Source organism: Cnephaeus nilssonii (genome assembly GCF_951640355.1).
Source record: "Cnephaeus nilssonii genome assembly, chromosome: 10".
Taxonomy (NCBI): Eukaryota; Metazoa; Chordata; class Mammalia; order Chiroptera; family Vespertilionidae; genus Cnephaeus; species Cnephaeus nilssonii.
Window position 1 is genome coordinate 12,302,151 of NC_137081.1, and position 27,155 is coordinate 12,329,305.

Below are 27,155 nucleotides of genomic sequence, written 5' to 3' on the forward strand. Positions count from 1 at the left end.
CATAAGTCTTGCATAAAGTAAGCTGCTCACAACACAGACTAATTACACATTTGGGAGGCAAGGCTAAGACATCCAGAGCTTACTCGTGCTGAGCCAAGAACACAGCATTTATTGAAATGAGGACCGTAAAGGGTTCAGCATGGATGCTTTCAGGTCTGACCTGGGCTTCTGGGAAATTGAACATTGGCCCTGCAGACTGGTGGATTCCCCCGGGCTTTGAAAAGCCGGGTTATTACCACTTGTGTGCGTGAATGAAGCACTGCTTTGCAATACAAGAACATTTGTGATTCCAGAAATGGCCCCATTTGGAACACTCTTAAGCTAATAACATAGATGCCTCCCCAGTCATCCATCTTCCTGCCTCTCTTTCCTCCTCTCACGCCAAGTAATTACTTTTGATATTTGTTTGATAAAAATGGTTAGAATATCTGGCAAGCTCTGGCTGTGTAGATTCTTCTGTTTCCTCTTTCCTATTCTTGAAGTCTGTTTTTTCCTCTCAGATAATACTGTGACTGAAACGGAAAGGCCCTCCCGTGTTGTTCAATAAACTATTTGTCAAGTATTTCTGTATAAATAGGCCATTTCATATTTTGGGTTTAGTGCATAGTAGATGCTTGATAAAAATTTGCTGAATGACTATGGTTGCCAAAGATGAACTCTAGTCACTTGGGCCAGAATGGGTCAGTCTCATTCCTGAATCCCAACCATGACAGGTTATTCATCATGTTTAGGTATAGAAATAGTAATACGGAAAACAAAACGAGAAAATGGAGAAATAGGAAAAGAAATAACTGAATGGAAGGGAGAAGGATATACTTATAATCAGGGTGATAACCAAACAACAGCTGTAAAAACTTGAAGAACATTTGCCTAGAACACAATAACGGGTTGGTTAAGGCTGCGGATATATATGATAAAACATTAAAATGGCTTATAAAAAATTTTTAAAAGGCAGTTAACATTTTGCTTACCATTTGGTTTTGCATTTCACTTCTTTTTTTATTTAATAAAGATAATGTCTATATATTCATCACAGCAGTATTTTCCAAATTGAAAACTATGATTCATTATTTCAATGTAGTGGATTGTGACCAAAGCTTTTAAAAAAATAAAACGGCTTAGAAAATACTAGAATCCATTGCACTCTGGGTATTTTCTCATAAAACGTTTGTCTCTGTGTGTGCACACATATGCATGTATGCATGAAAGGATAGACAGAACGGTAAACAGATAGATAATGTAGTTTTGGGGATTGATCACAGTGCTTCCCAAACTTGATGAAATGTACCATGAATGTTGCTCTTTGCAGTGTTCACTTGTGACTTGAGCTACATGATGCAATTTAAAACCATGAACAATCAAAAGTCTATCACAAATTGGTAGCGACAGCACATCCCAGTGCCTTCATTGAGAATTTGATATTGAAGCTGGACTAGGGTGTTATCTCCCCCAGGAGCAAAAAGTATGGTATGAAAGGGGAAAGACTCTGGCCTGACACCACCAGCTGATGCAGGCCCTCTAAGGTATGTTCTAGAAAGAGCAGGGGGAGCTGGCATAGGTGGATGGCAAGAGGGGATGTGACTGTGGACCCCCCAGGGAGGCTGTTCTGATGTCTGAGGATCCTGGAGCATGGCTGCCCTGAACATCCCCAATGGTGTCACCGACCTGGCATCACACATCAAGGACATTCACTGAGTGGCTTTGGGGTGCAAAGCTCCCCACCAGGTTCCTCCAGGACACAGAACATGCCTTTACCTAAGACATTACCCCGAAATATCAGCTCAGACTAATTTCCTCATTTAGCAGCCACTCAGAGGGCGGGTCCACAGCCGCTCGACTGACCAGGATGAGAGGTACTTCCACAGCAGTCGATCCCCGTAGGCCACACCCCCCACCAGTGCACAAATCTGTGCACTGAGCCTCTAGTATAAAGTACATAATATGTATACATATTATCCTATCTAACAAAAGAGTAATATGCAAATTGACCGTCACTCCAACACACAAGATGGCTGCCCCCATGTGGTCAAAAGATGGCTGCCCCCATTGGACACAAGATGGCCGGCAGGGGAGGGCAGTTGTGGGCGATAAGGCCAGCAGGGGAGGGCAGTTGTGCGCTACCAGGCCTGCAAGGGAGGGCAGTTGGGGGGGACCAGGCCTGCAGGGGAGGGCAGTTAGGGGTGACCAGGCCGCCAGGGGAGGGCAGTTAGGCGTCGATCAGGCTGGCAGGGGAGGGGTTAGGGGGTGATCAGGCTAGCAGGCAGAAGCGGTTAGGGGCACTCAGGCAGGCAGGCAGGCAAGCAGTTGGGAACCAGCAGTCCTGGATTGTGAGAGGGATGTCCGACTGCTCGTTTAGGCCCGATCCCACCGGAATCGGGCTTAAACAGGCAGTCGGACATCCCTTGAGGGGTCCCAGATTGGAGAGGGTGCAGGCCTGCTGAGGGGGACACACACACACACACACACACACACACACACACCCCATGCATGAATTTCGTGCACCGGGCCTCTAGTGTATTATATATAGTTTTAAAAGAACATATATAGCATATATTCTACTTACATATACTTCCACATAAGAATGGTCCATATTCCAGTGCCAGTAGATAACCAAGTTATTTTCTGTAGAAACAGATGAGGCAGGATGAGGGGCAGATAGGTAATAGGTAGGTAGATGAGTAGTTATCTGATTATGTGTATGAAGTGTATATGTTACATAATTGAAATACACTTCACACATAAGTTTTTGTGCTTAATTTCATATATTCTCACATGATTAAAAGTCATCGTGTCAATACTATTTTCCATAATTATGCGATTCTTAATAAGTAAGAGCACAGAAATAGCATACATGCAAGCAATACTAACCTGACAAACACCATTTGCTAGGCTGCCTTTTTCTTCTCAGTTCTTATGTAAGTAAAAGGTAGTATTCTGCAGATGTTCCAACCAATAAATTTAATACTTATCACTTTTCATTCTCTGTATGTGCCACAATGTTCACATTTCTGCCTTTGGAAAATTAGCTGCTATAAAATCAGACATAACTAAGTGCAGAATTCCCTAACAGTTCACCAAGTAAGTGGTCAGTCATGAACCTGTGAGACTGAGACCTAGTCAATTGAGAGGCTTTTACTGCCACCCCATTCTGGGACTTGGGAACATATGGACAGGCCGTTCTGCAGTTCCAGTGCCTCTCTGGATCCTGGTGGCCTTAACCTCAACAACATCTGGCAATTGTTGATTCAGGGCCATGGTTCTCAGCTGGAGGTGATTTTGACCCCAGGAGACATTTAGTAACGCCTAAGGCTTTCTTGGTTGTCACAACTGGGGAAGGAACTACTACCGGCATTTAGGAGGTAGTAGCCAGGGATTCTGCTAAATATCCTACCGTGCATGGGATAGTCCCTTACTACAAAGAGTTATCAGGTTCCAAATACCAGTCGTGCTGAGGTTGAGAAAGCCTGAGTTGAGGATCCTGTATGGCTGGCCCAGGGCAGGAGCTAGGACATTAGACCTGGATGTATGCAGCTTGGGCATCTGAGCATCCATCCTGGGCCCTGCTCTAGGAACCTCAAGGACTTTGACTCTGGAGACATGGCCTCTAGTAGCAAAGTATAAGAGGTAATGAAAAGACAAAAATCAATGAAATTTGTAAGATTTCCTTGACTGTGCCAGGCTTGCCTCTTTGGTTTTGTTTTCCCTCTGGATGTCTTGGGCGGAGAAAGCAAGGGATACTCCTGGCACAGTGTGGGAAGAGCCCTTGTCTGAAAGCAAGGAAACTGGGGAGAGTCGAAGGTCCCATGTACCGCTGCCTTTGGGCTCATCCTATAACTAAGGCCTTGCATTGGGGCCCTTGTGAGGACTTTATACCTCTCCCCATCCTGCCCCAAAATGCTGTCTGGCAAGATTTGAGTTTAATTTTCCGAGTTACTAGTTGAGCCAAGATTATTGGAGGAAGGCATTCAGCATATTGATTTTTTTGTCCATTAGGTAAAGGGACATTTATTTCTAACAGGAAATGGCTATGTTAACTACTGTAATGGCTTCCTCCACCATTGGGAATGTTGCTATTATTAGAGACCACTAATTATGGCCTGAGCCTGGTATAATATAAGAAAGATATAAAACGTTACTGTAATTGAGTGGAGGATGTGAAATTGCATAGTGTCTTACGGTCCCTGTAGGCATCTGTCTTGGGAGTTCTTGTGGTGAGGCCAAGTCATGGTGGTTCAGAGAAACTGAGACTTGGTACAGCAGTGAAGAGTCTCACACAGGAACCACACTGCGTGGGCTCCACAAAGCTCCCACACTGACAGTCAGACATCCCTTGAGGGGTCCACAAAGCTCCCACACTGTCAGTCTTACGGACTATCGGCGTGGTACTTACATGCATGCACACATGTACTTACATGCATGCACACGGCACTACATACATGTACGCTTTACTTAACGCACATGCACACACAGCACTTACACACGTGCACACACAGTACTTACAAACTGCCATGCAGCTCAGTTTCCTCATCCATAAATGGGCATCAGAATAATCCCCGAAGGCTTGGTATGACGAGTGCGTACATGGATATGTGTGAAGCACTCAGAAAGAACCACTCAGTCACTGTGAGCCCTAGTTTGTTTTTGTTGTTATGTCTGGCTCTCTGATAGCAGGGACTTAAAATAAGATACCTTTTAAGTTAAAAATGAAAAGATAACCATTCTTCACCTGATTTATATTTTGTTTTTATCACGTATGCACTAAACGAAAGGTGTCAGTACACCTGGTGGTTGTTAATCTTTCTAAGAGTTAAACAGTTGCCAAAAGAAACCTGACTTGATTATAGAATAAAGTGGTGGAAGCAAAACTGGTCTTCGTATCTCTGACTCTGCAGATAAAAAGCCAGAGCAACTTCCTAGTCTTTCTCTCTCACAAACTTCTAGTAAGAACAGCTGTTCTTTAATTTATACCTTAATTCAGCAGAACTTTATTATACTTAGGTTCACTAAATCCCAGAGAGGTCTGGACACATAAATGATTTTGGAAATGTTATGGATTCTGAATAGGGCATTCTGGAAAACAAAGATGCAGTCTAATAATTTGCAGTTAACTTTGGCATTCCAATGGAAAAAAGACAACTAGTTTTAATCAAATAATGAAATTTTTCTTAGATAATAATAAAATGAGTTAGTTAAAAGAGCTAGCCTATAATAGGTTTATTAAATTAAGCAATAAAGTTTCATTTTTTTTTGAAACTACCTATTGTCAAAATATTTACAGCTAATTTCATTTACAATGAAATTAAATGAAGGAACTATTTCTTTAAAGTTAGACATGGATTTTCTCTTTTTTGGTGGATCTGGCTATGATCCGACCGCCAAATCCTGGTTTAATTATGGGTTCTTTGCTACCTCTGATTTTATAGTTGTCATTTTGTGAGTGGCGTTTAGACCTTCACAGTAATTTTCAAAATATGTAATTTTACATAAGAATCCCTCAAAGTGACCTTAAGATGAGAGTGTCTAGACATAATTATGGAGAGGAAGGAACTACCGACCTCAGGAGCCGATGGTTTCCAGTGCCATCTCGTTTTCAAATGTTAACCCCTGTGGCAGCGTTTCGTCTTTCTGCAAGCCTGAGACATGTAGGAGGGGCACCTGCGAGGTTTACCACGTGGGCAGCACTTTCTAGTGTATATTTGGAAATACTGGGGACCAAATATGATTAACCACTGGCTTCTCCCTGGATGCCTGAACCCTACGTGTGCCTTTTCCACCGTCCTCTGCATTTTCTGAGAACTGCTATTTTTGTGTCTCGGGTTCATTTGTCAAAGAGAACATGATTATTTGTTGTGTATTATACTTTTTGTCTAGGCTCAAAAGTGGGTTGCCAGTCAGGTATACTACCCAAAGAAGCATGGGTAAGGCCTGAGTTTTCACAAAGTAAAATTTAATTCAGTGATATCCATTACAAGTCACATCTCTCTAACTTTAAAATAGCATGTTCTTCTCCCAATGCTCTGCATCCTATGGACAATCTTTATCAGTAGCATTGCTTTCACAGTAAATGATATGTTTTAAATTATATAAGCCAGATATTTCTTCAAATTTTAGCATGTTTCTACACTAAGCTCTGTCTCTTTGTCTTTAAAATGAAGGTGTTACAACCACACCACATCTAAGGGCTTCCTGGTACCTAGGATTCCCTAAGTCTAATACCCAGCCAGTTTAATTATTGAGAACATCTTGCTGAATTTCCAAATACTTATGTGATGTTTCAAATGACATGGCCCTGCCTTGCCAAAGGATCCTCTCTTGGGCTCATTACCAACTATAATTCCCCAAACCCTCCACCTCTCCATGGGCGTGGTGGCCCCTGCAGAGAGAATGACCCCCCTCCCCCTTTGCCCCATGGGGACAGGAATGCAGCTGTTAGAGGTCCAATCACCGCCTTACCAAGTGCATCTGTGTTTGGCCATGTGAGTATGTGAATATTAACCTGCTTTCTTCCCCCCACTCTTCTCATGTCCGTCTCCCCAACAGAAAGGAGAACCTGACTGCCGGGCCCTCTCTCCGGAAACCACGGACCAGCTCACCTTTGAGATCCCCCTGAATGACTCTGGCTCTGCTGGTCTGGGAGTGAGCTTGAAAGGGAACAAATCTCGTGAAACTGGAACAGACATGGGGATTTTTATCAAATCCGTCATCCATGGAGGCGCTGCTTTTAAGGTGGGTAAGAAGATCTTTCCCCATCAGTGGGGAGGTACTCAGAGGTGCAGCTTTGGGGCCTGCGGTCTGGATGGAGAAGGTGTGTGAAGGGGAGACCACTGGGCCTTTGTGCCGCACTCAGAAATGTGTGTGTGGACACATCTGGGCAGCAGGGGTCTCGCCTCCTACTTTAAGCGGTTAATTTCATTTCTTAGAAATGGTTCTACAAACCCACCATGATTAATATGCTCTCTTGCATTCTTTTTATTACTCTGTGTGAATGACTCTGGATGTGTAAGCTGACAGACTTGAACCTAAAAATACACCATCAGAAAAACAGAACGAAAAAAATAAGTCAACGTCAAGGCAGCAAATAAGAAAATTGCGTTTGCAAGAAAGAAAGCTCAGTGGAGCTTGTGAGTGATTGTAGTAGAAGCTAAAGGCCATTTATCACATTTTATGTACTTGGAGATAACCATGGTGCTGGGAATGCAGATTTGCCTTTGAACTTGGAGAAGCTTATACATTCCCCCCCCCAAAAAAAAGGGGGGGGGAGGGAAAATGTGATTCTGCCCTTTCCCTTTGGATTGGGAGTGTGATCATAGCTGTGAGCATGGGATCAGGTATAGTTACTAGACGCCCTATGTTCAGTTCCAACCCACCACCTGCTAGCAAGGAACTTGACCTGCTATGTTCCCGTTTCCTCATCTGTAGAATGGGGATAATAAGTAATACCTAATCCACGGGTTTCTCAGGATTAAATAAAGTGATACATACCATGTGATTAAAGCAGTAAAGTGATCACAGAGGGAAACATGCTTGAGCTCGCCTTCAGCTCCTGCTGGACAGTGAGACTTCCTGAGTTTGTGTGCGGCCTCAGCTACTCTCACTCTGTGAACATAGGCAGGTCACTTGTCCTCAATATGCCTCAGTTTCCTCATTTGTAAAAAGAGTAAAATTAGTAGTGCCTACTCCTGGGGCTCTTGTGAAGACAAAAAAAAAGAGCAGTATGTATAAAGTGCCTAGCACAGTGCCTATGATAAGCCTTCAAAAAATGTTAGCCATTTTTTAATAATCTTGATATTAATAATGTATGTTATCTCCCCCACAAAACCCAAGCAGACCTAGTTAGGTTTATAGGAGCAGCGTGCTCCTAGAATCCTGGTTTTGTGGGAGCATTTTTCTTCATATATATATATATATATATATATATATATATATATATATACACACATATATGTATTTCTTCATACACACACACACACACACACACACACACACACACACACACACACATACACACTAGAGGCCCGGTGCACGAAATTCGTGCATGGCAGGCAGGGGGGAGGGGTCCCCTCAGCCCAGCCTGCACCCTCTCCAATCTGGGACCCCTTGAGGGATGTCCGACCGCCTATTGGCGATTGGACATCCCTCTCACAATCCAGGACTGCTGGCTCCCAACTGCCCTCCCCTGCAGGCCTGGTCCCCCTCAACTGCCCTTCCCTGCAGTCCTGGTGCCCCCCAATTGCCCTCCCCTGCTGACCTGGTCTCCCCCAACTGCCCTCCTCTGCTAGCCCGGTCACCCCTAACTGCCCTCCCTGCTGGCCTGATCGCCCACAACTGCCCTCCCCTGCAGGCCTGGTCCCTCCCAACTGCCCTCCCCTGCAGGCCTGGTCCCCCTCAATGACTCTCCCCTGCAGGCCTGCCCTCCTCAACTGCCCTCCCCTGCAGTACTGGTACCCCCCAATTGCCCTCCCCTGCTGACCTGGTCTCCAAAAACTGCCCTCCTCTGCTAGCCCGGTCACCCCTAACTGCCCTCCCTGCTGGCCTGATCGCCCACAACTGCCCTCCCCTGCAGGCCGGGTCCCTCCCAACTGCCCTCCCCTGCAGGCCTGGGTCCCCCCCAACTGCGCTCCACTGCAGGCCTGCCCCCCCCCCCCCCAACTGCCCTCCACTGCAGGCCTGGTCCCACTCAACTGCTCTCCCCTGCAGGCCTGCCCCCCCCCCCAATTTCCCTCCCCTGCAGGCCTGGTCCCCCCCCCAACTGCCCTCCCCTGCTGACCTGGTCTCCCCCAACTACCCTCCTCTGCCAGCCTGGTCACTCCTAAGTGCCCTCCCTGCTTGCCTGATCGCCCACAACTGCCCTCCACTGCAGGCCTGGTCCTCCCCAACTGCCCTCCCCTGCTGACCTGGTCTCCCCCAACTGCCCTCCTCTGCCGGCCCGGTCACTCCTAACTGCCCTCCTCTGCTGGCCTAGTCACCCCTAACTTCCCACAACTGCCCTCCCCTGCAGGCCATCTTGTGGTGACCATCTTGTGGCAGCCATCTTGTGTCCACATGAGGGCAGCCATCTTGTGTCTTGGTGTGATGGTCAATTTGCATATTACTCTTTTATTAGATAGGCTAAATTGATTTCAGAGAGGAAAGGAGAGGGAGAGAGAGGTAGAAACATCAATGATGAGAGAGAACCATTGATCGGCTGCCTCCTGCACGCCCCTCACTAGGGATCGAGCCCACAACTCAGACATGTGCCCTTGACAGTAATCGAACCCAGGGCCCTTCAGTCTGCAGGCCACCACTCTTATCCACTGAGCCAAACCAGCTAGGGCCATTTTTCTTCTTCACCCTACCATATCACTTTTGTTTCATAGACACTGCAAAACAGTGTCTTTTTTCAGCCTTTTCCTTGGTAATAAGAACTGCATTGTGGAGAGACAGTTCTTTAATGCACTCCTTGGACCCATCAGCTTTTGTTAATAATGTTAATAACATACATCGGTAAACCTTTATTTCCTTCGTGACCCTCATGACTGCAGGGCAGCTAGAGGGGTTCAGATTCAGGCCAGCATCTACCACACTGTAGGTTGACAAGTATGACTGTGGTCCCCACATCCTTGGTGTCTTGGGCCAGCAAACTAGCTGCAGCACGTTCCTAATCCATGAGTTGTCAGAGGACCCACAACAATGGGTGAAGCCTCATGAGTTCTAGGATCCAAACTGGCTCACAGTAACTACACACACACAGACACACACACACACACACACACCATTGGCCAAAATAAGTCATATGATTGAATCCAAAGTCAATCCAAGGTGTGAGGAAATACATTCCACCCATGATGAAGCCATAGCAAAATGTGGGTGCAGAGAAGGATGGAGATTTGAGGCCCATCATCCAATCTACCAACAATCTAGCTCCAAAATGCAGAACCAGGAGCAGAAGGAAAAAAACAGTAATAATAACAACAACAGCCAATAACATTCACTGTTCTTAGTGCAAATATATGCTGGGCAGCATGAAAAGTATCTCTCCGGCTTCTCTCATTTTGCTCTCGACGTTCACACTGGATTATGAATGCAGTGGTTAGTGTCCCTCCACAGTGTGCCTGTGGTCACACAGCCAGGACTTGCTTAACCTAAGAGTTGAACCCAGGCAGTCCGCCTTCAGACCCTCTGCTATGCTGCCCTGCGGTGCAGGCTCTTTATCTGATCGGTTTATCTTCCTAGAGACCAGGGCCTGTTGCCCTGGAACTATCTTGTATCAGGCTTGTCATTCTGAGCCAAGCCACCTAAGCATGTGCTGTGTTTGAGGGTGAGTCTTGGTTATGTTGGTGGACATCAGCTTGATATTACTCTTCTTATTCCTGATGACAGCTCTATTTGCAGAATTTATTCCAAGTAAAATTGAAACTGAAATGAATTTGGGGAAATTAAAAGCAAACATCTTAGCTTTTTTTATGGGCAATAACTTACGTGCAAGCGGCTACTGGAGCGCTGGTTTAATATGTATATCCATGTTTGTGAAAGTGAGCATCTCCTTACCTAAGCAGTTTCTAACAGGCCTGTTTCTTGCAGAAGGATTTCACTTTCCATTTATGTAAATTTCTTTCCTGATGCTGGTCTGCTGAGTCAGACGATCACACCATTAAAGCCCACTGGACAGCATGTTTATAGCTGATGTTAGGTAGTAAAAAGCATCCATCATGAATTTAGCCTTATTGTGAAGGTTTGGTATCCATTCGTCTTGTTTACTTTGTGCAGTGGAAAGGGTAGAGGCCTAAGCATTGCTCACAAGAAATCTGATTCACTAGGGAAAACAGGAAGAAATTTCACTCTTCTCCTTCTGTTGTTCCAACCATCTACCATTACTCCTCAGAAAATTGCCACCTACTCTGTGATTCAGGATTATGTTTTACAAAAATTGTTTTGAGACTTTGTTCCTGTCCCTGTTCAGAAGATACCAATGTAACAGACTGCAGGTCCCCGGGGCCACGGGGAGATAAGCTTGGGGAACATGGGCTTTAGCATCTGGCCCCAGGTTTTTACCTGAAACCAACAAAATAATCTTTCTGCCGGAGCACAGTCTTTCTCCTGGCCCTTCAGACCACTAATTGGTTCTCAAGGTGTTGTTTCCCTTTCGGGAAGGTGGGATTTTGAAAACGAAACTACTTTGAAAAGTATGACCAAATTCTTCCTGTGGATTCTGTGCGCTGTATTCTCCCCGAGGGCTTCGGTTGGTGTAAACAAAGATAGCCTACTTCTTGCCAGATGTAAAACCCTTGAATGACTAGGAGTATACTTGGTGGCTTTTGTTTTTCCCCCTCACCTTTCAGGCTACTGCTTTCTATCACTTCGGTTCTTATTTGAGTCATTTCTAACAGAGAAGTAAAGCTCTATTTGAAAGTAAGAGCATCCAGCTAGCCTAGGAAGTGAATCCCTCACTCACTCTACGGGAAAACAAAGTAATAGTTTTACTTTTTCAGAATTACCCAAATGCTTAAATATTTAAATTCCAGTCAAGAACCCCGGAGACTCTTCCCTGTTCGTGTTAGGACACAGCATCTGCCATTTTCAGACTGCTTTGCATTTAGAGTTCTCTGTGGCTCCCTCTGAGACATCGGTTTGAGCTTCCTTAGCAATGTGCAGTGACCTTGTACCATAACAGCCAAATACAACCAGAAGTATTGATCCTAACATGCTTAAACAATAACATGCATTACTGTATGTCTGTAGTTTCACTTTAGTTTCTATCATTCATCCTGGGCATTTGCTCCTGAAGTACAGGGCAATTGTTTCCAGAACCAACATAGACTAGACACAAGCATACTAGTATGTGTTAATTTCTCATGACCCAGGCACTGTGAGTGGAATACGTTAGCATGCCATGAGGATACTTTTCCAAGATTCCACCTTTGTGATTGGAATTTAAAGTCAATGTGGTGTTGTTGTTACTGTTAGGTGAAAAGAGACGTTGTCTTTGTTGCATTTAGAAAAAAAATACCTTGAGAAAACTACTCTCCTTTCCCAAAATTCACACAAAAATCAGCTTTTCCTTTTCTCCACAAAACCTTGATTATCAGGTTGAAGAACTTAGATGTTTTCACTTATTTGGTAAACATTTTGAATTCTGAAATCAGTGGCTTGTTTAGTTTGGTTTTTGCTTTGCTTTTGATGCACTATGTCAATTGAACCTTTTTTTTTTTTTTTTGGAGAAAATGCATTTTTACATCTATTGATTATACTAACTTAACTACTTTTTTTTAACCTAACAATGAATCACTTTTGGAAAAATATCACTAGAATAGTGATATTTTGAAGATTTAGATAGACTATTAACATATAGTAAAAACCGAAATCTCACAGTCTAATTTTTTTTTTATTTGAATATACTGACTTTGGGACTGAAAAGTGTCCTATGGAAACCTTGAAATAATAAGGTAAAATTAAAATTTAAAGACAATTTTTGCTAAGGGAAAAATGTCATGTACCAGGTAGATTAAGGGCTCTTAAATAGAAAGAATGAATTTAAGAATACCTGTTATTCTCTCGAAAATTAATTAGCGAGGTTTGTGCTTAATAAATACTACTTGATGATGATGAAATTAAATGAAGGAAAAATGCCTGACATAGCTAATTGCAAATGCATGCACTCAGAATATGAAATAGATATAATTTAAATGATTTGATTTTGGTGTGCTTAGGAAATTTGATGCAGAATTTTTATAATCTACACTATTTGATAATTGGAAGAAGAAAAAGTTTTATCTAATACAAGCAATCCTTCTATTTTTAAAATGACTAAAATACAAATTTTTGGAGAGACTCTGCCCAGTTCCAGAATTTCTGGGAACATGGGCTGATGCTAAACCTCCCTGTCTCTTCATAATGAGGAACATTTAATAGCATCCAAGCTCTTAACAGGGTCCGGTAGGAGTTCCCAGCATGAGTAATTTCCACCTTCATCTCTGCTGGTATCTATAAATCATGTGACAGATCTATAATTAATGAATTTAAAGGAAGATAAAAAGAACAGCTTTTTAAGGAACACTAATGTTAAATGATTTCTTTAACTATTCATTTTCCTTAAAATTGATAATGTTTTCTACTGGTAGAGCCTTAAAGATCATTACCAGTAGTCATGTCTTCCAGATTTATACCTTTGACAAAAGGACCATACATACACTCTGAGGGCATAAATAGCTCCATTGCAAATCCTCAAATATTAGAAGCCAAACTCTATATTTCATCCTAATCAAAAAATATTATACACGTTATGGACAACTAAAAACAGGAACTTTACCAGGAAAAAGTCACACTCACAGTTTGTCCATTAAGAATTTTACCTAAAGCACTGGATAGTGTGACTCAGTTGGTTGAGCATCGTCCCGTGCATCAAAAGGTTGCTGGTTCCATTCCCAGTTAGGGTACATACCCAGTTTGCAGGTTCCATCCCCAGTCGGGGTCCGAGGTAACCGATCGATGTCTCTGTCTCTCTCTCTCTCTCTCTCTCTCTCTCTCTCTCTCTCTCTCTCTCTGTCTAAAAATCAATAAAAACATATTTTAAACCAATCAATAAAACATATTTTACCTTCAGAAGTGAAATTAGTAATTTAAAAATGAGAAAAGTATCAATTGTAATATTATGTTTAAAATCCAGCATCCATCATTACTTTTCTTGCTGATCTTTATCACTCTCTCATTTTTATTTCATGCATGGACATGCAAATGAGGAACAAATTTATACCATGCTGGGTAAAATTTTGGAACTCTACATCAATTTGATGTATATTTTGGACTCCATGATTATCTCAGTAGGCTTGAATAATAATAAAGAGTTGGTAGACCTAATTAAAAAGGAAATTATAATCTACAAAAGTTGATATCCCAAGGTGATGATCCTTTGTGTCTGAAAACAGCACCTTCCACCTAGGAAGTCATGCCCCACTTCCTGGTCGGTACTGATAGGAGTTATAATGTGCTCAGAGTTTTGTTCTAGATGCTCTTCTTCAGGCCCATGTTTCTAGTGACCAGGCTTTTAGCAATCATAGCATGAATGAGAGCACACTTTTTTGTTGTTTTGTTTTTTTAAGTAAATAAATACTTTTCAATAAGTTGGAGAGGCCTCTGAGATTCTAATCCGGTTAGGCATTCATGCAGAATCTTTTTGATTCATATATAACATATGCCTTGGTAACTTTTTATTATCAGGTGTTCTAGGCCAAAGTAAACTGAAAAGAGAAAATCAGGAAGTGGATAGGAAAGGATGGAGAGGAAACTGAAATGACGCGAGACAGAAAAAGTGTAAAACAAGAGGATGCTATCACTGCGCAGGAGGCCAGTGACTATTTGTGCTAAGTCAGTACTTCTGAAATTGTCTTGCTGAGGAAATTATAAGAACCAGGAATGCCTATAATAAAAGCTCTTAGTTATGGTGTATTTGTTTATGCCCCATGTTTCCAGGAGATGTTCAAAATGGAAAGAATTATAACACATTTTGAAAACATTATATCAGAATGGTTTTATGTATATTGTGATGCTCTAAAGAAATACTGTTCAGATATCTCTTTGAAAAAGTCTCAGATGCCACAGTGCTGAGTCAGTAGTATGTTGCTGGAACTTCACTGGTTTGCTACATAGAAATGAAGTGAGGCTTTTACGGCAATAGCTGAATTAGGTCAATACATTTAAAATTTTGCATAGCTGACCCCCTGATACTGGGCCAGTTCGCAGAAAGGAATCAAGCTTCACTTTTAGAATTGTAAAGGTTCTCGGAACATGTGCGGGTGTATCCGAGCCAGCCTGGATTCACCGATCTCCCAGAGTCATAGTTTGTAAATTAAACAATTGGTCTATTGTAGTTGAAACTTACACCAGGCCCAGAGCACCTGAATGAAATGTTTTTCAAGTGACTCAATTTAGCAAGTATTTCTTGAACATCTGCAGTGAGTTATGCAATATATAATAGACTGGAGACAGAAAACTTAAGGTGGCTCATTCCATAAGCTAGGGAGGTGGTAGCATAATAAGGGAAATATACAAACAATTCTAACATGATCAAGGTGATGGTAGACAAATATAAAATATCATGGGTATCATGGGTGGTGAGAGGATGGAGCAGTTAATTCTGTCTGTGGAGAAAAATATGAATGGAAGGCAGTTGCTGAGCTTTGTTATAAACAATAGATATTCAACAGGTGAGCAGGAATGCAAAGGACATTTGAGACGGAAGGAAGAGTGAGGGTCAACTCACTGTGGCGTATTCACCAGAAGGCAACGTACTGCCCCTAGAAAACAGAGCTCTGGCTGGGTAGGAATGTCCCATTCATGTGGGTTGAAACGGTCTTAGGACAGATGATGTAAAGCATTGGCTGATGGAGGTAGGTACCCTTCGAGACAAAAATTTACGTGCTTCCAGTCTTACCAACTTCCTTTATTCCACTTCTTTATTTTAAAACAGTACTTTAAATCTTGATTTATTCTGTTCCTTTCATTACAACTATTTTTCAATGAAATTAATGTATTTCAGTCTGGCATGCAAGGTTCTTTTGTAGGTTGGGAATTGTTGTTGTTATGGTTCAAAAGTACAACAGGCAGTTGTTGTCATGCAGTGACTTTAGGGAGGGGAGAAGGTGTTTTTCAGGACACCCTCTCCCCCAGTCAGTGCCTAGACGCCCACCCGCTCCAAGGACACCGTGCTCTGCAGTCTGAAGCCAGGCTTTGGGGTTTGGGCTCTGGGTGTGGATACCATCCCAGAAGGCTTTACCCAGGGCCCCTTTAGAAACATGCAGAGGCAGGAGCCGACATCTGGTCATGATTAATCCTCTCAACACCATGGCCTAATGCGGACTGGCGTTGGGCCCCAGCCAGCTACTCCTGGGAAAGCCAACCTACTCTCTCATGCTTGTCTCCGGTTCTGTGGTGGCAAGTTTTTTACCATGGCTTCCTTACTCTCCCCTCTCTAATCATGAGAACTTTAGAGACAAAGATGCCTCACAAGAAATTGGCCCTAAGAGGTGGTTTGAGCCATGTAATGTCACCAGCAATCATGGCAGAGGTCGTACCCAGAAGCCATTGAATTCAGTGGGAGCTGAACTCCAAGGTCACTGGACCCCACCCTAGAAATACTTCAGTGGGCACATGGGACCTCCTCCTGACTGCCCCCCGCCCTACTAAGAATCACCTGGCCCAGTGCACAGCTGAGGAGAAACCATGGTGTAAATATTTATTTTTGTTTATTTATTTATTTTTGTTGTTGTTGTTAATCCTCATCTGAGGATATTTTTCCATTGATTTTTAGAGAGAGTGGAAAGGAGGGGGAGAGAGAAACATCGATGTGAGAGAGGCACAGGGATCCAGTCTGCAACCTAGGTATGTGCCATTGACTGGAATTGAACCTGGGACCCTTCAGTTTGTGGGCAGACATTCTATCCACTAAGCCAAACTGGCTAAGGCAATATTTATTTTAAGAGGTGAGAATCTGTAGCTTTTATTAGATACTCAAAGGAGGCGAAGAGCCCCTAAAACACAAGAATTACTAGCAAAGTGGTTGAAAACATGGACTTTCGAGTGAATAAGACAGTTCAAATCAGCTTTTAGAAATGTGAATTGTCATAATGCACTCAACCAGCCTGGTCTTTGGTTTCTTCTGTTATAAGATGGGGCAATAGTCCCTAATGTATAGGATTACTGTACGGATTAAATCGTCTAGTGCATGTAAAGGTTTTAGCACAATGACTGCACAAAGTAGAAAATCATTAATAATTCTTGTCATTAATAACTGTAGTGCCTTTAATCATCTCTAGGACTCGGATTTTGGATGCAACGTAGCATGACAGCTACAAGTCTGACTCAAAGACAAGTAGACCTGGTCATGCCAGTGCCCTTTAACAAGTCACTTAATTTCTCTGAGCCTCCTTTTTATATCTCTTAAATAGTGGAGAGTAGTATCAAAGGGTTGTGGTAAGAAATGAATGAGAGAACATATGCAAAATATTTGCACAAGGACTGGCCTGTATTAGTGTTCAGTTAAAGGGAGATGTAAAACTCAAACAGTTCACTCTTCCTCCTGCATTAGAACCAGGTGAAGGCTGATGAGATTTGAAACCAGCCCAGGACACAGAGAAGACTTAAATATCCTACCAGTTTTTACTTGCCCTAAAGTACCCTGAGGAAGTTACTTCTTATCTTTTCTCTGTTCTTCCTCTTTTGAAAATTTCCTGTACTCACTCCTAGCTTGAGGATGGATACGTCAGTTATGGGGTTGCCAGAGGTGAGAGTGTAGTTGCTGTCATTGTGATTAGGAAGGAAAGCATCTTCGTGTGTTCAGGCTGCTAGAACATAATACCATCAACTGTCTGGCTTATAAACAACAGGAATTTATTTCTCACAATTTTGGAGGCCGAAGCCTAAGATCAAGGCACCAGTGGATATGAGTCTGGTCAGGGCTCCCTTTGGGTTGATCGATGGGTATCTTCTTGCTGTAATCTCACATGGCAGAGGGAGCAGGGATCTCTCTCGGTCAGGCCCCATTTTAAGAACACTAATCCCACTCATGAGGGCTCCATTCTCATGACCTAATCACCCCCCCCCCCCTCCCGCAAGGCCCCATCTCCTACTAACCTTATGTTGGAAGTCAGGATTTCAACATATAAATTTGGGCAGGGGCGTGGGGGATACAAACATTCAGTCCGTAGCAGAAAGGGATTAAAAAAAAAAAAAATGTAAGCATGGCTCAGATTTATAGTGAAATAAATACCCTAAAATTACTGAGGAATATCCTTAGATAGTTGAATTCACTTATATAAAATCAGTTGATGAGAGTTAGTATCCTCATGCTTAATTAGGCATTTGCTTGAACATAATATCTATGGGGGAGGGGAAATAAAAAACTACTTTTCTTGACAAAATTACTCCAAAGCAGAATAGACATACATAATTTTGAGTGATATTTGATGAGTGAGGAGTAATGACCTCATTGAACTAACTTCATCTTACATCAAGACTAGACCTGCGTAGGTATATATAGAAAGCCAGATGGGTAAAGGGGTGTTTTCTTTTTCTCCCTCTTCTAGTTCACTTCCTTGCTCTTCCATCCCCCAGCTCAGTCTCCTGTCTTCACATCGTTTGCCATCTGACTGGCTTTGCAGGTAGGGTTCTCTTCCAGGAGATATCATGTAACATATTGTCCTCTCTGGGTTTGAAAGTCCCTTTTTGCTTGGAGCATTACTGCTATAGGGACTAGTCATGGTCATCTTCGTAGACGACAGAATGGTTAGTGAATAGGTGATGCCGAGAAGTCAGGACGTGGGCTCTTCTGATGCAGTGCTGACCTTAACTAGCTGAGCAAGTCCTAATCTAAGTGCCTTCTCTTAAGAGGAGTTCAATAAATGGCTTCTGGTCCTCTTTGGCCATCACATTATTCATCTGTACACAGAAAAGGTTGGACAAGATGACCTCTAGGGATGCTTCCAGCTCTAAATTCTGTGATTATATTCTAAATGTTAGGACAACATGGTTCTTAGTGGCATCACCATTAGTGAAATTACCCATCGTTTATCTTTTAAGAAAAGCACACACCAGTAGCAACAGACTAGCCAAGCCTGAAAATGAGAGAGTGTGGATTTTTATCACGCCCGCAGCTCTACAGTGCTACTTGTGATGAATGTGAATGTCTCTAAAAAAAATCACAGCTGCCCTGGGGTGACCTGACCTGCCTTTTTGTTTGGGATTTGGATTCAGCAAACATGTTCTACTTCAGTGTAGTTCTGCATGCTTGAGACTCGGAATGTAGCTGAAAATAAAAGCTTGTGCTTAATACGTGTTGGTAAGAAATTATTTACCCCTACCCCCCCCCCCCAAAAAAAATGTTCTTTTTATATCTCCTTATCTCTTGGTTACCTCTTCACACAGACCTGGTCCCAGACCTCACAGAGCAGGTTCACAGGAGGTTACCAGGTGGGATCTCACTCAGATTTCATTTCCTTCATTCTACAGATATTCATACAGTTTCAAACTTTATCTTTCTTCTTCCTGTTCCAGAGGACAAGGTGTCCTGCCAAGACTAAGCCCCTACAAATCCAACACTAGACCTCATTTCCTGTTAACATAGCTAGGATCTTGATCCAACTCTTCTGCTTCCTCCTGCTCTTTAAAAACCAGTCGTCCTAAAAAGATTTTGAGTGACCCTCCTAACCTCCTTCCCAAGATTCAGCCCCATAATCCTCCTTCCATCAAATGTCTTCCTTTGTAGGACTAAACCATTATGGTTGTTTTTGTCTTACCCCCATTTCCAGGAACCTTAATCTTATTCTTTCTGTGCCTCACTCAAAATAGATAACCGAAATAAGAGATTTCTTTCTCAATTGGCCTTTCCTGTAAATCTCATTTCCAGATTTGCTCCAAATTAGGGTAAAGGTTAAGTGGAGTGGGAAAACAAGAGGAAGGGAGGGGACACAGCTCTGTGGAGACAGCCCACTCAGGCATTTTACAGCTCTGATGGTTCACCCTTCTCTATCGATCCCATTGCCTTGCCATCTCCATTTCTTCATCGAGAAGGGCGTGTGCTCCTTTGGGTGGCCCCCGAGATCCCACGTGTCCAGCACCCTCTCCAGCAGGTGGCGTATACAGTGCCTCTCTAAGACATTAACTCCCCAGAGCAGCTGTCACCGCTCACCCTGTTCCCTCTGTCAGCAGAGGAGTGTCCTCTGACCATCTGCAACCGCACTAGTCGAAACTCATCAACTTGTCCACAGGATTTCTCTTCCAGAGCCATAGTTTTGGCCCTATTGGTCACTTTATGTCTGCTTTTCTCCTTTCTTAAGGACGTGTTTTCCTTGTGCATTTCAGTCTGTTCATTTGAACATGGATCCCAGATGATTTCCAACTGCTAACACTCTTTAATGTTTTCCTGACCCTGTTTCAGTGTTGCACAATTACTGTCTAGAGAGGAATAACAAGGGAATCCTGGGAGACACTGAAGAGACCAGGTGCATGATACCTGACCTTGGGTTGGTTTGTCTGGACCTTGCTTTTGTGACCTGGGGCAAGTCACATCACTTCCCTGCCTCAGTGTTGTTATCTGTAAAATGTGAAGAAAAACATTAATCTACTTCACTGCCTGAAATTCTGTGAGAATCACTTGAGATTGTTAATGGGGGGGGGAAAAAAATCTCTGGAAAGGTAAATTGTTGTATACACCTACTGTTATTTCTGTTATATTTATCAACAGCAGCCACAGCATAACGTCCCTAACACTGCCTCTGTGCCTCATAGCAAGAACTTTCTACTCTAGTGGACAACAAGACACAAGTCGTGTTTCTAATCTGTCAATATTTAAGCACCCCTTCCCCCCCAGGCTGCCTGTTGGGGAGGTGTACCGTGGTCCCCTCAAGTTCTTTTGTAGGCAGAGCTGGCTACTGCTAGACTCCTTTTTGTGAGGGATTCTGGCTGAGGATGACTGGTGCCAAGAATTGAATTAGTCTAGAGTCCGGGCTGCCTACTCACAGGCTGAGGTGCCGTTCCTTCCTGGAGAAGCTGGACAAAGTACTCAGCAGTCAGAACCTCCTTATAAAAGGCTTGACAATCCCCTTTCTCAAGCTTTTCTGCCAGAGGACATCACAGCAAATCGGTCCTTCAAGACCTACCTCTGTGTTCCTTTGCAGACTCTCAGACTAGCAACTTTTGGTTGTGTTAGAGAAACTTACATGAGAATTTTATTCAATAGAGCCAGCAACAACATCTGAAGACACATTACCACTGTCAAGCACAAGGCATTTAAGCGTGATGTCTTTCTGTGCCTAATAATGCAAACCCTGTTTCTAAGGGATATGACCACTTCCGTTGGTTTTCAAACCCCTTTCCTGGAGTCAGCAACATGGTTCCTGCCAGAGCAAATGGCAGAATCAGGCTGAGTTTGCATATTTGCCAAAGATTCTCGGTAAGAGACGTTATACAAACATCTAAATTATTGCGTCTCAGGACTCGAAGATTTCTAAAAAAATACTTTCACACAATTCATTATTGCTTGTCTTTGTGACTATTTGATAAGCTCCAGAACGTTTTTCTGCCATAGAAAATAAATCATTTCTAATAGCTGAATTATTTTCTGTTTTTGTATTTAAACTTGAACTTTCCCTGGAACAGCCTCATGTCATCACCAGACTTTTCTCTGTTTAGGACTGTTTTTCTTTCCTCTGCCCTAGGACGGTCGTCTGCGGATGAATGACCAGCTGATTGCAGTTAATGGGGAATCTCTCTTGGGAAAATCCAACCATGAAGCTATGGAAACACTTAGACGATCAATGTCCATGGAAGGAAACATACGAGGGATGATCCAGTTGGTGATTCTGAGGAGGCCAGAGAGGCCGATGGAGGTGAGCAAATCCTCATTTCTGTCAGCAAATTGCCCAAATGGCCTCCTGAATATGCAAACTTCCATCACTAGTTTGGTAGTTAGACTTACCCAGATTCTGAAATTGGAAAAATATGCCCCAGAAGTTCTCTGATGGATTTATGTGGTGAACAGGTGGTTGTATATTTCAGGCATAACTAGAAGGTGTAAAAATGTGCATATAAAGTAAGTAATTTATCAAATGTAACAGGACCATATTTTCTACTTTTTCCCCAGAAATTCCTAGAGGCCTGGACTTTATGAATAAGACTTTATTCGCATAATAAATTATTAAACTAAGCAACATCTTTTTATATCTTTGATGATGTGCTAGCAGTGTCCATATCTTAGAAAGTTCTTAATCAGATATGTACAATGCTCAGTGTGAAGATCGCTATAAAGCAATCAAATGTCTGTATTTTCCCCCATAATGCACATGTGGATAGTATAGAATGGGGACTTAACTAATTTAAAATGTGATCTATTAAGCAAACTGCTTGTTTTGTGTTATTAAATAAATGCTTTTAATTAAGTAAAAATACTTAAAATTTTTTATTATGTTTTCTTTATGGATTTTTTTAAATGTATGGAATACTTTTACCTACACATGAAGTATAAGCATAAAATATTCTTGAATGCTAACATTCCTAAATATTTTACTTACAGTTGTAGGGTTATATTTATATTAAACAAGTATTACTTAGACAATCATATATATTATACAATGATATTAACATTATTTTCTCTTATATATGAAGAGATTATTAAATGCTGCTGAAATTATTTTAAGAAAAGATAAGAAAAAAAAGTTTAGAGCAGTTAAAAAAAGCACCAACAAATCACACATATATTCTCTCAAACAAAACATGTTTGTATAATACAATGAGCAGAGTTAAAATAGAATAAGACAAACGAAAATATTCGTTTTAATAATAAGTTCAACTTTAAAAAAAATAAAGGGTTTAAGGGTTTTCAAATTGACAAGAGTAGAAAGTAGTTTTGGATTACTTGAGTTAAATCCCAGGTTGGCCATTTCCAGGCAATGTGAAGACATTCCTAGTTGAGTGCTGGGTACTTGTAGATGACAGGCACTTTTGTCTGTTTTATCCCTCATTTCCCAGCACATCGTAGACACTTAATAAATATTGTTGAATGGATGAATAAAGGTTCCATCTGAGACCTACTTCGTCTGAAGGGTTAGCTGAAGTAGTACATATAAACTGCATCTTACTTTGTTATATTATCAGCTATTGAAAAGGAGTAACTGCACCTTTTTACTCTTCTGTACATAACCTTGTAAATGTTAAATAAATGTAAATTGGCCAATTACTGGAGCCTATATATAATGAGCCAACTCGATTTCAACATTTGTGTCTGCTTAAGTGACAGAGAGGCTTCCATGAATATTTAATGCATTTTACTTATGTACATAGTTATAAAACCCATATTTATTGCTCCCATCCTTGAGAGAATTGGCTCCTTTCTGGTTTAATTTGGTTCCTACTCTGGAGCCCGAGGACTTCATGGAACCCAGTTGTTGGTGAAGGATGACCAGTCTATGCATCTGTGTATTTGACCTCACTTACGATTTCTTGGAAAAAAGATACTTCAACTAGTATAAAAGTCTGGAAGACACTGCTTTAGGATATCACGCCTGTGCAGATAGCAAAAGTAAAAAATAAATGAATGTGTGTGTTAAGAGTTAGTTATCCCCCATCTCTCATCTTCCCTAATTTTATGTGTTTCTCTAGAACATATAAATGCTTAGTGGATAACTGTTCTGTATTTTGGCTCATCTAGTAGAGACATTTTATCATTTTCATTCTCTTTATTGCAGGTTTTCTCATTTTAAATCTCACACTCTGGGGTGGGTTGACAGTTATACCATCAGAAGAAAGTACTAAACTTTCCATTTGTTGCCCATCTTCAGAAATGTCTTGTTAATATAGTTCACTAGGGAATCAACTGTGAATAAGAAATGGGACAAAAAGCAATTTTTATGAGGACATTTAAACAAGATCCATTTTTAGTTTTCTTAATATTTACATGCTTTCCATGGGGGATAAGCAGGCATTTGACTCTCCGAGCTATTGAGAATCTCTGTGGTGCCCATGAAGATTAAAGAGCATGTTTTCTTATAAAGACAGCTAATCTTTATTAAATTGAAAAGAAATAATCTGCAGCTATTTGATCTCCCAAATCTGTGTTTTTCTATGTCAAAGCATATGCTGTGCGCTCATGTTTTTGGTGTATTCTCCTGTAGGCCAGCAATCACCCCCAGGTGCAACAAGAAAGCATCTGTAACCTAGAAAAAGGTCTCCGCATGGCTCATGCATTCAGGCAAATCAAGTAGACTTGGCAAGAATACCATAATGGTTACTTGAACCTTATATTGATATAAAAATTGAAGAAGCTACTTAAGAAAAGTCAAAATATAGAGTTGTTGGGGTATTTTTCCACATTACCCAGATGCACAAGATGCGTAAACAGTTTTGATGAGGGCCTTGTGAAGAATACCTAATGAGCCCTTGATTGAATCAAAAGCATTTTAAACAGAAACATGTTTTTCAAAGGATGCGCTTGAGGTTCAATTGTAATTCTATTTGAGCCTGGAGACTTGGTGTTAAAAAATGGGTTATGACCTGTTTTTTGTGTGTTTTTTATTCCCCTTTCCCCAAAACATTTTCCTTCCCGCTGCAAGCTCATCTTGGTAGAAGCAGAATATGTTTAAAAATCCATTATATTTTTTATTGGCTGGGACACTAATGGAGGGCTCCATGGCAGCTCCATTTTACAAGCTGAACACTTTAATTAGGCTGTTTACTGATCAGTTGTTGGGATATCGATTGTGTCATTTATCAAAGAGCTGGGAAAGCAGGAAAAAAACAAATTTTTTTTGTTCTTGTTGTTGTTAAATCATAGCAGGACAACAGTATGGTGAATGCCAGAGGGAAAGGGGGTGAGAGGAGGTAGGGAGGTAGGAGAGGATCATGGGAAGGAGGGTGAATGGTGATAGAAGGGGACTTGACTTGGGGGGAGGGGTGAACACACAATACAATATACAGATGATGTATTATAGAATTATACACCTGAATCCTATATAATTGTATTAACCAATGTCACCCCAATAAATTCAATTTTTAAAAAAAGCGGAAGGCTATGCAAGGTAAATCCTACCTCCCCTGCCTGCCAGGGCTCCAGCTGTCACTTCAGAGCAGTTTGCTGAGTGCCAGCCTTGTTTGACGAGCAGTGCAGAGGCAACAGATGTGGAAAAGGTGTTATAAGTCTTGACAAAAAAGCTAAAGGACCTTCAGGCACTGAAAACATTTTCATTATTAAGAATGCATAAAATGAAGGTTCCAAATATTTGTCTCACTAGCAGGATACTGTCACTAAAGAGGAAAGTATACATCAAATGTATTGTTTGGGCCAAACGCCTTGGAGCTTTGGGCCCAGATCTGTGTCTCTCTCTGCGGCATGTTCCTCTCCCAAACGGTCAAGGGCACGGCCAGGAGATGGCTTCCATGTGACTTCCTTGATATCTGTTAGGAAGACACATAATGTGAAGAGGATCAAAACCCCGTTCTCTGTGACTCCATCCTCTTGAACAGATAGCTCTCCATATCGGCCCCACCTACTGCACGGCTTGGGTGTGATTCTGGATTCAGCAGTTTTAAGGAAACTGTGAATTTGTTTACTGACTAGAGTTTCTAAGTCAAAATAGGAGGGGGAGATATGGAAGAAAAAAAAAAGAGAGAGAAAAAGTTCTCAGGAGAGCCCAGTCTGGCCTGGTCACAGCAGCTTGTTTTAGTTCCTGGCCAGAAGGCCTGGCGTCTGCAGTGGGCCGCACTCACGGCATTTCAGCGGCAAACCTGACTTGTCCTCGAGCGTGTGCACTGGGTCCCCGGGGAGGGAGGGAACCAGCTGGCTGGCAGAGACACGTCCTTGGCATGAGCTGTGTTCTTGTGTTGACGCCGCCACAAGCTGTACTCCCAGATGGAAGAAAAATCGGAAGGAGCCAGTTGTAAATGGGGGAAAGAATAAAAAAATTAGTCCCCCTTTGTGTTGGCTATCAGCACTCCTAAGCCTCAGTACCACATGGTCAGTATTTTTCTATTCCAGATTCAAGGATGTTTTAACTGACAGGCCCATCTTGATTTTCCACAGTTGAGGATTTATGGGCAACAGGCTCTCGAAAGATTATTCGCCCATCAATCATTCTCTTGCTTTGCTTTCATTGACCGAGTTGGAACATAGCTAAAAAGCAAATGTAACTTTGGTGTCCACCCCTCAGGAGCTCGGAGAGTGTGGGGCGTTTTCGAAGCCATGCTCTGAGAGCTGTCCCAGCGCCGTGGCCACCTGCAGGAGGAGCGAGGATGGCACGTGGCATCCGCTCAGCACGTACTGTCCACACCACAAGCAGAGAGGTAAGGCCTGTCCTTGGGCACCCACTCAGGTGGTGCGAGAAAACACCAGCGTGTTTTTATTTTTGTAAAGGGGCTTGAATTAAACCAAGTGCAGACTCTGCTGCTCTGAGTAGTGAGCGCAGAGGTGGGCGGGAGAGCTGACTCTGAAGTTGTGAAGCAGATTCCTGGCATTGCCTCCAGCGACAGTGACAGTTTCTGTGCTTGATGCCCCACACACGGAGGGTTAGTGCAAAACAAACCGTGCCTGGCGAAACAAAATGGCAACTGCCACTTTTTTTTTTTTTTTACAATATTTTAATATTGGAAGTTAAGAAGTATAAATAACTAAACTTAAAAAAAATGTGTGGTCCAGCTGGCATGGCTCGGTGGTTGGGCATCTACCTATGAAGCAGAAAGTCACAGTTTGATTCCCAGTCAGGGCACATGCCCAGGTTGTGGGCTCATGCCCAGGTTGTGGGCTCGATCCCCAGTGTGGGGCCTGCAGAAGGCAGCCGATCAATAATTCTCTCTCATCATTGATGTTTCTCTCCCATCATTGATGTTTCTCTCCCTCTCCCTTTCCCTTACTCTCTGAAATCAATTAAAAAAATTTTAAGTGTGGACTAGTATTAAATCATTAAACGGTCCTAACGTGATTCACAGATTTATGCTTGATTCTGTAAATATCATGAACCTAGACCATTGTGACTGTGGGAACGTAATAGCTGAGGTCTCACTGTACTGTCCTGTCCTTTTTACCTGCTGGGGGGGGGGGGTCACATTTCTAGCTGAGCTTGAGATAGGAAACACTTGGATTTTCTTCTTTGTGTTTCAAAATTCTACTTCAGGTCACCAAGAAAATTCTTTTTTATTTCCCTGAATCTAAGTTTTGTATTGTAAAAGCAATACATATTCATTACCAAAAAAAATTAGAGAAAAGCAATAAAAAGAAGAGTCAATGTTACTCATACTTCTGTCTATCAAAGATACTAACCCATAACATTTTTATGTATATATTTCAAGTCTTTCCTTCATACAAATATGTGTATAAAGGTGAAATGGAAGTGAAATATACTATATAGAATATTTAGGGAATTTTTTTAATTAATAGCACATTAAAAACACCTTCCTATGTCATTGGATATTCTACATCATCACATTCAGTAGTCGTATAGTAATCTGTTGAATGGAGTGCTGTTTATGTAATCAATGCCTTATTTACATGTAAGATGTTACCAGGAGTTAATTATGTGGAAACAGTCTCTCAACTCTGAGATTACTGAGGTTTCTCTAGATTAAACTGTTTCATCAGAAGGGGATGCCGCTTTTCCCTCTAAATTCCCCCATTTCAGTGAGAGCAGTAGCAACAGCTGTGA

The 27,155-nt window shown here is 42.1% G+C and overlaps 1 protein-coding gene across 1 annotated transcript in view; it reads left to right on the forward strand.

The window, feature by feature from the left end:
• PARD3B (par-3 family cell polarity regulator beta) overlaps positions 1-27,155 on the forward strand; it is a 902,602-nt gene that overhangs the window by 503,224 nt on the left and 372,223 nt on the right. Inside the window, exons 11-13 of the mRNA XM_079783005.1 lie at positions 6,541-6,726; positions 21,186-21,356; positions 25,668-25,800. Of these exons, the coding sequence (XP_079639131.1) occupies positions 6,541-6,726; positions 21,186-21,356; positions 25,668-25,800 (490 nt within the window). The remainder of the gene's footprint in view (positions 1-6,540; positions 6,727-21,185; positions 21,357-25,667; positions 25,801-27,155) is intronic.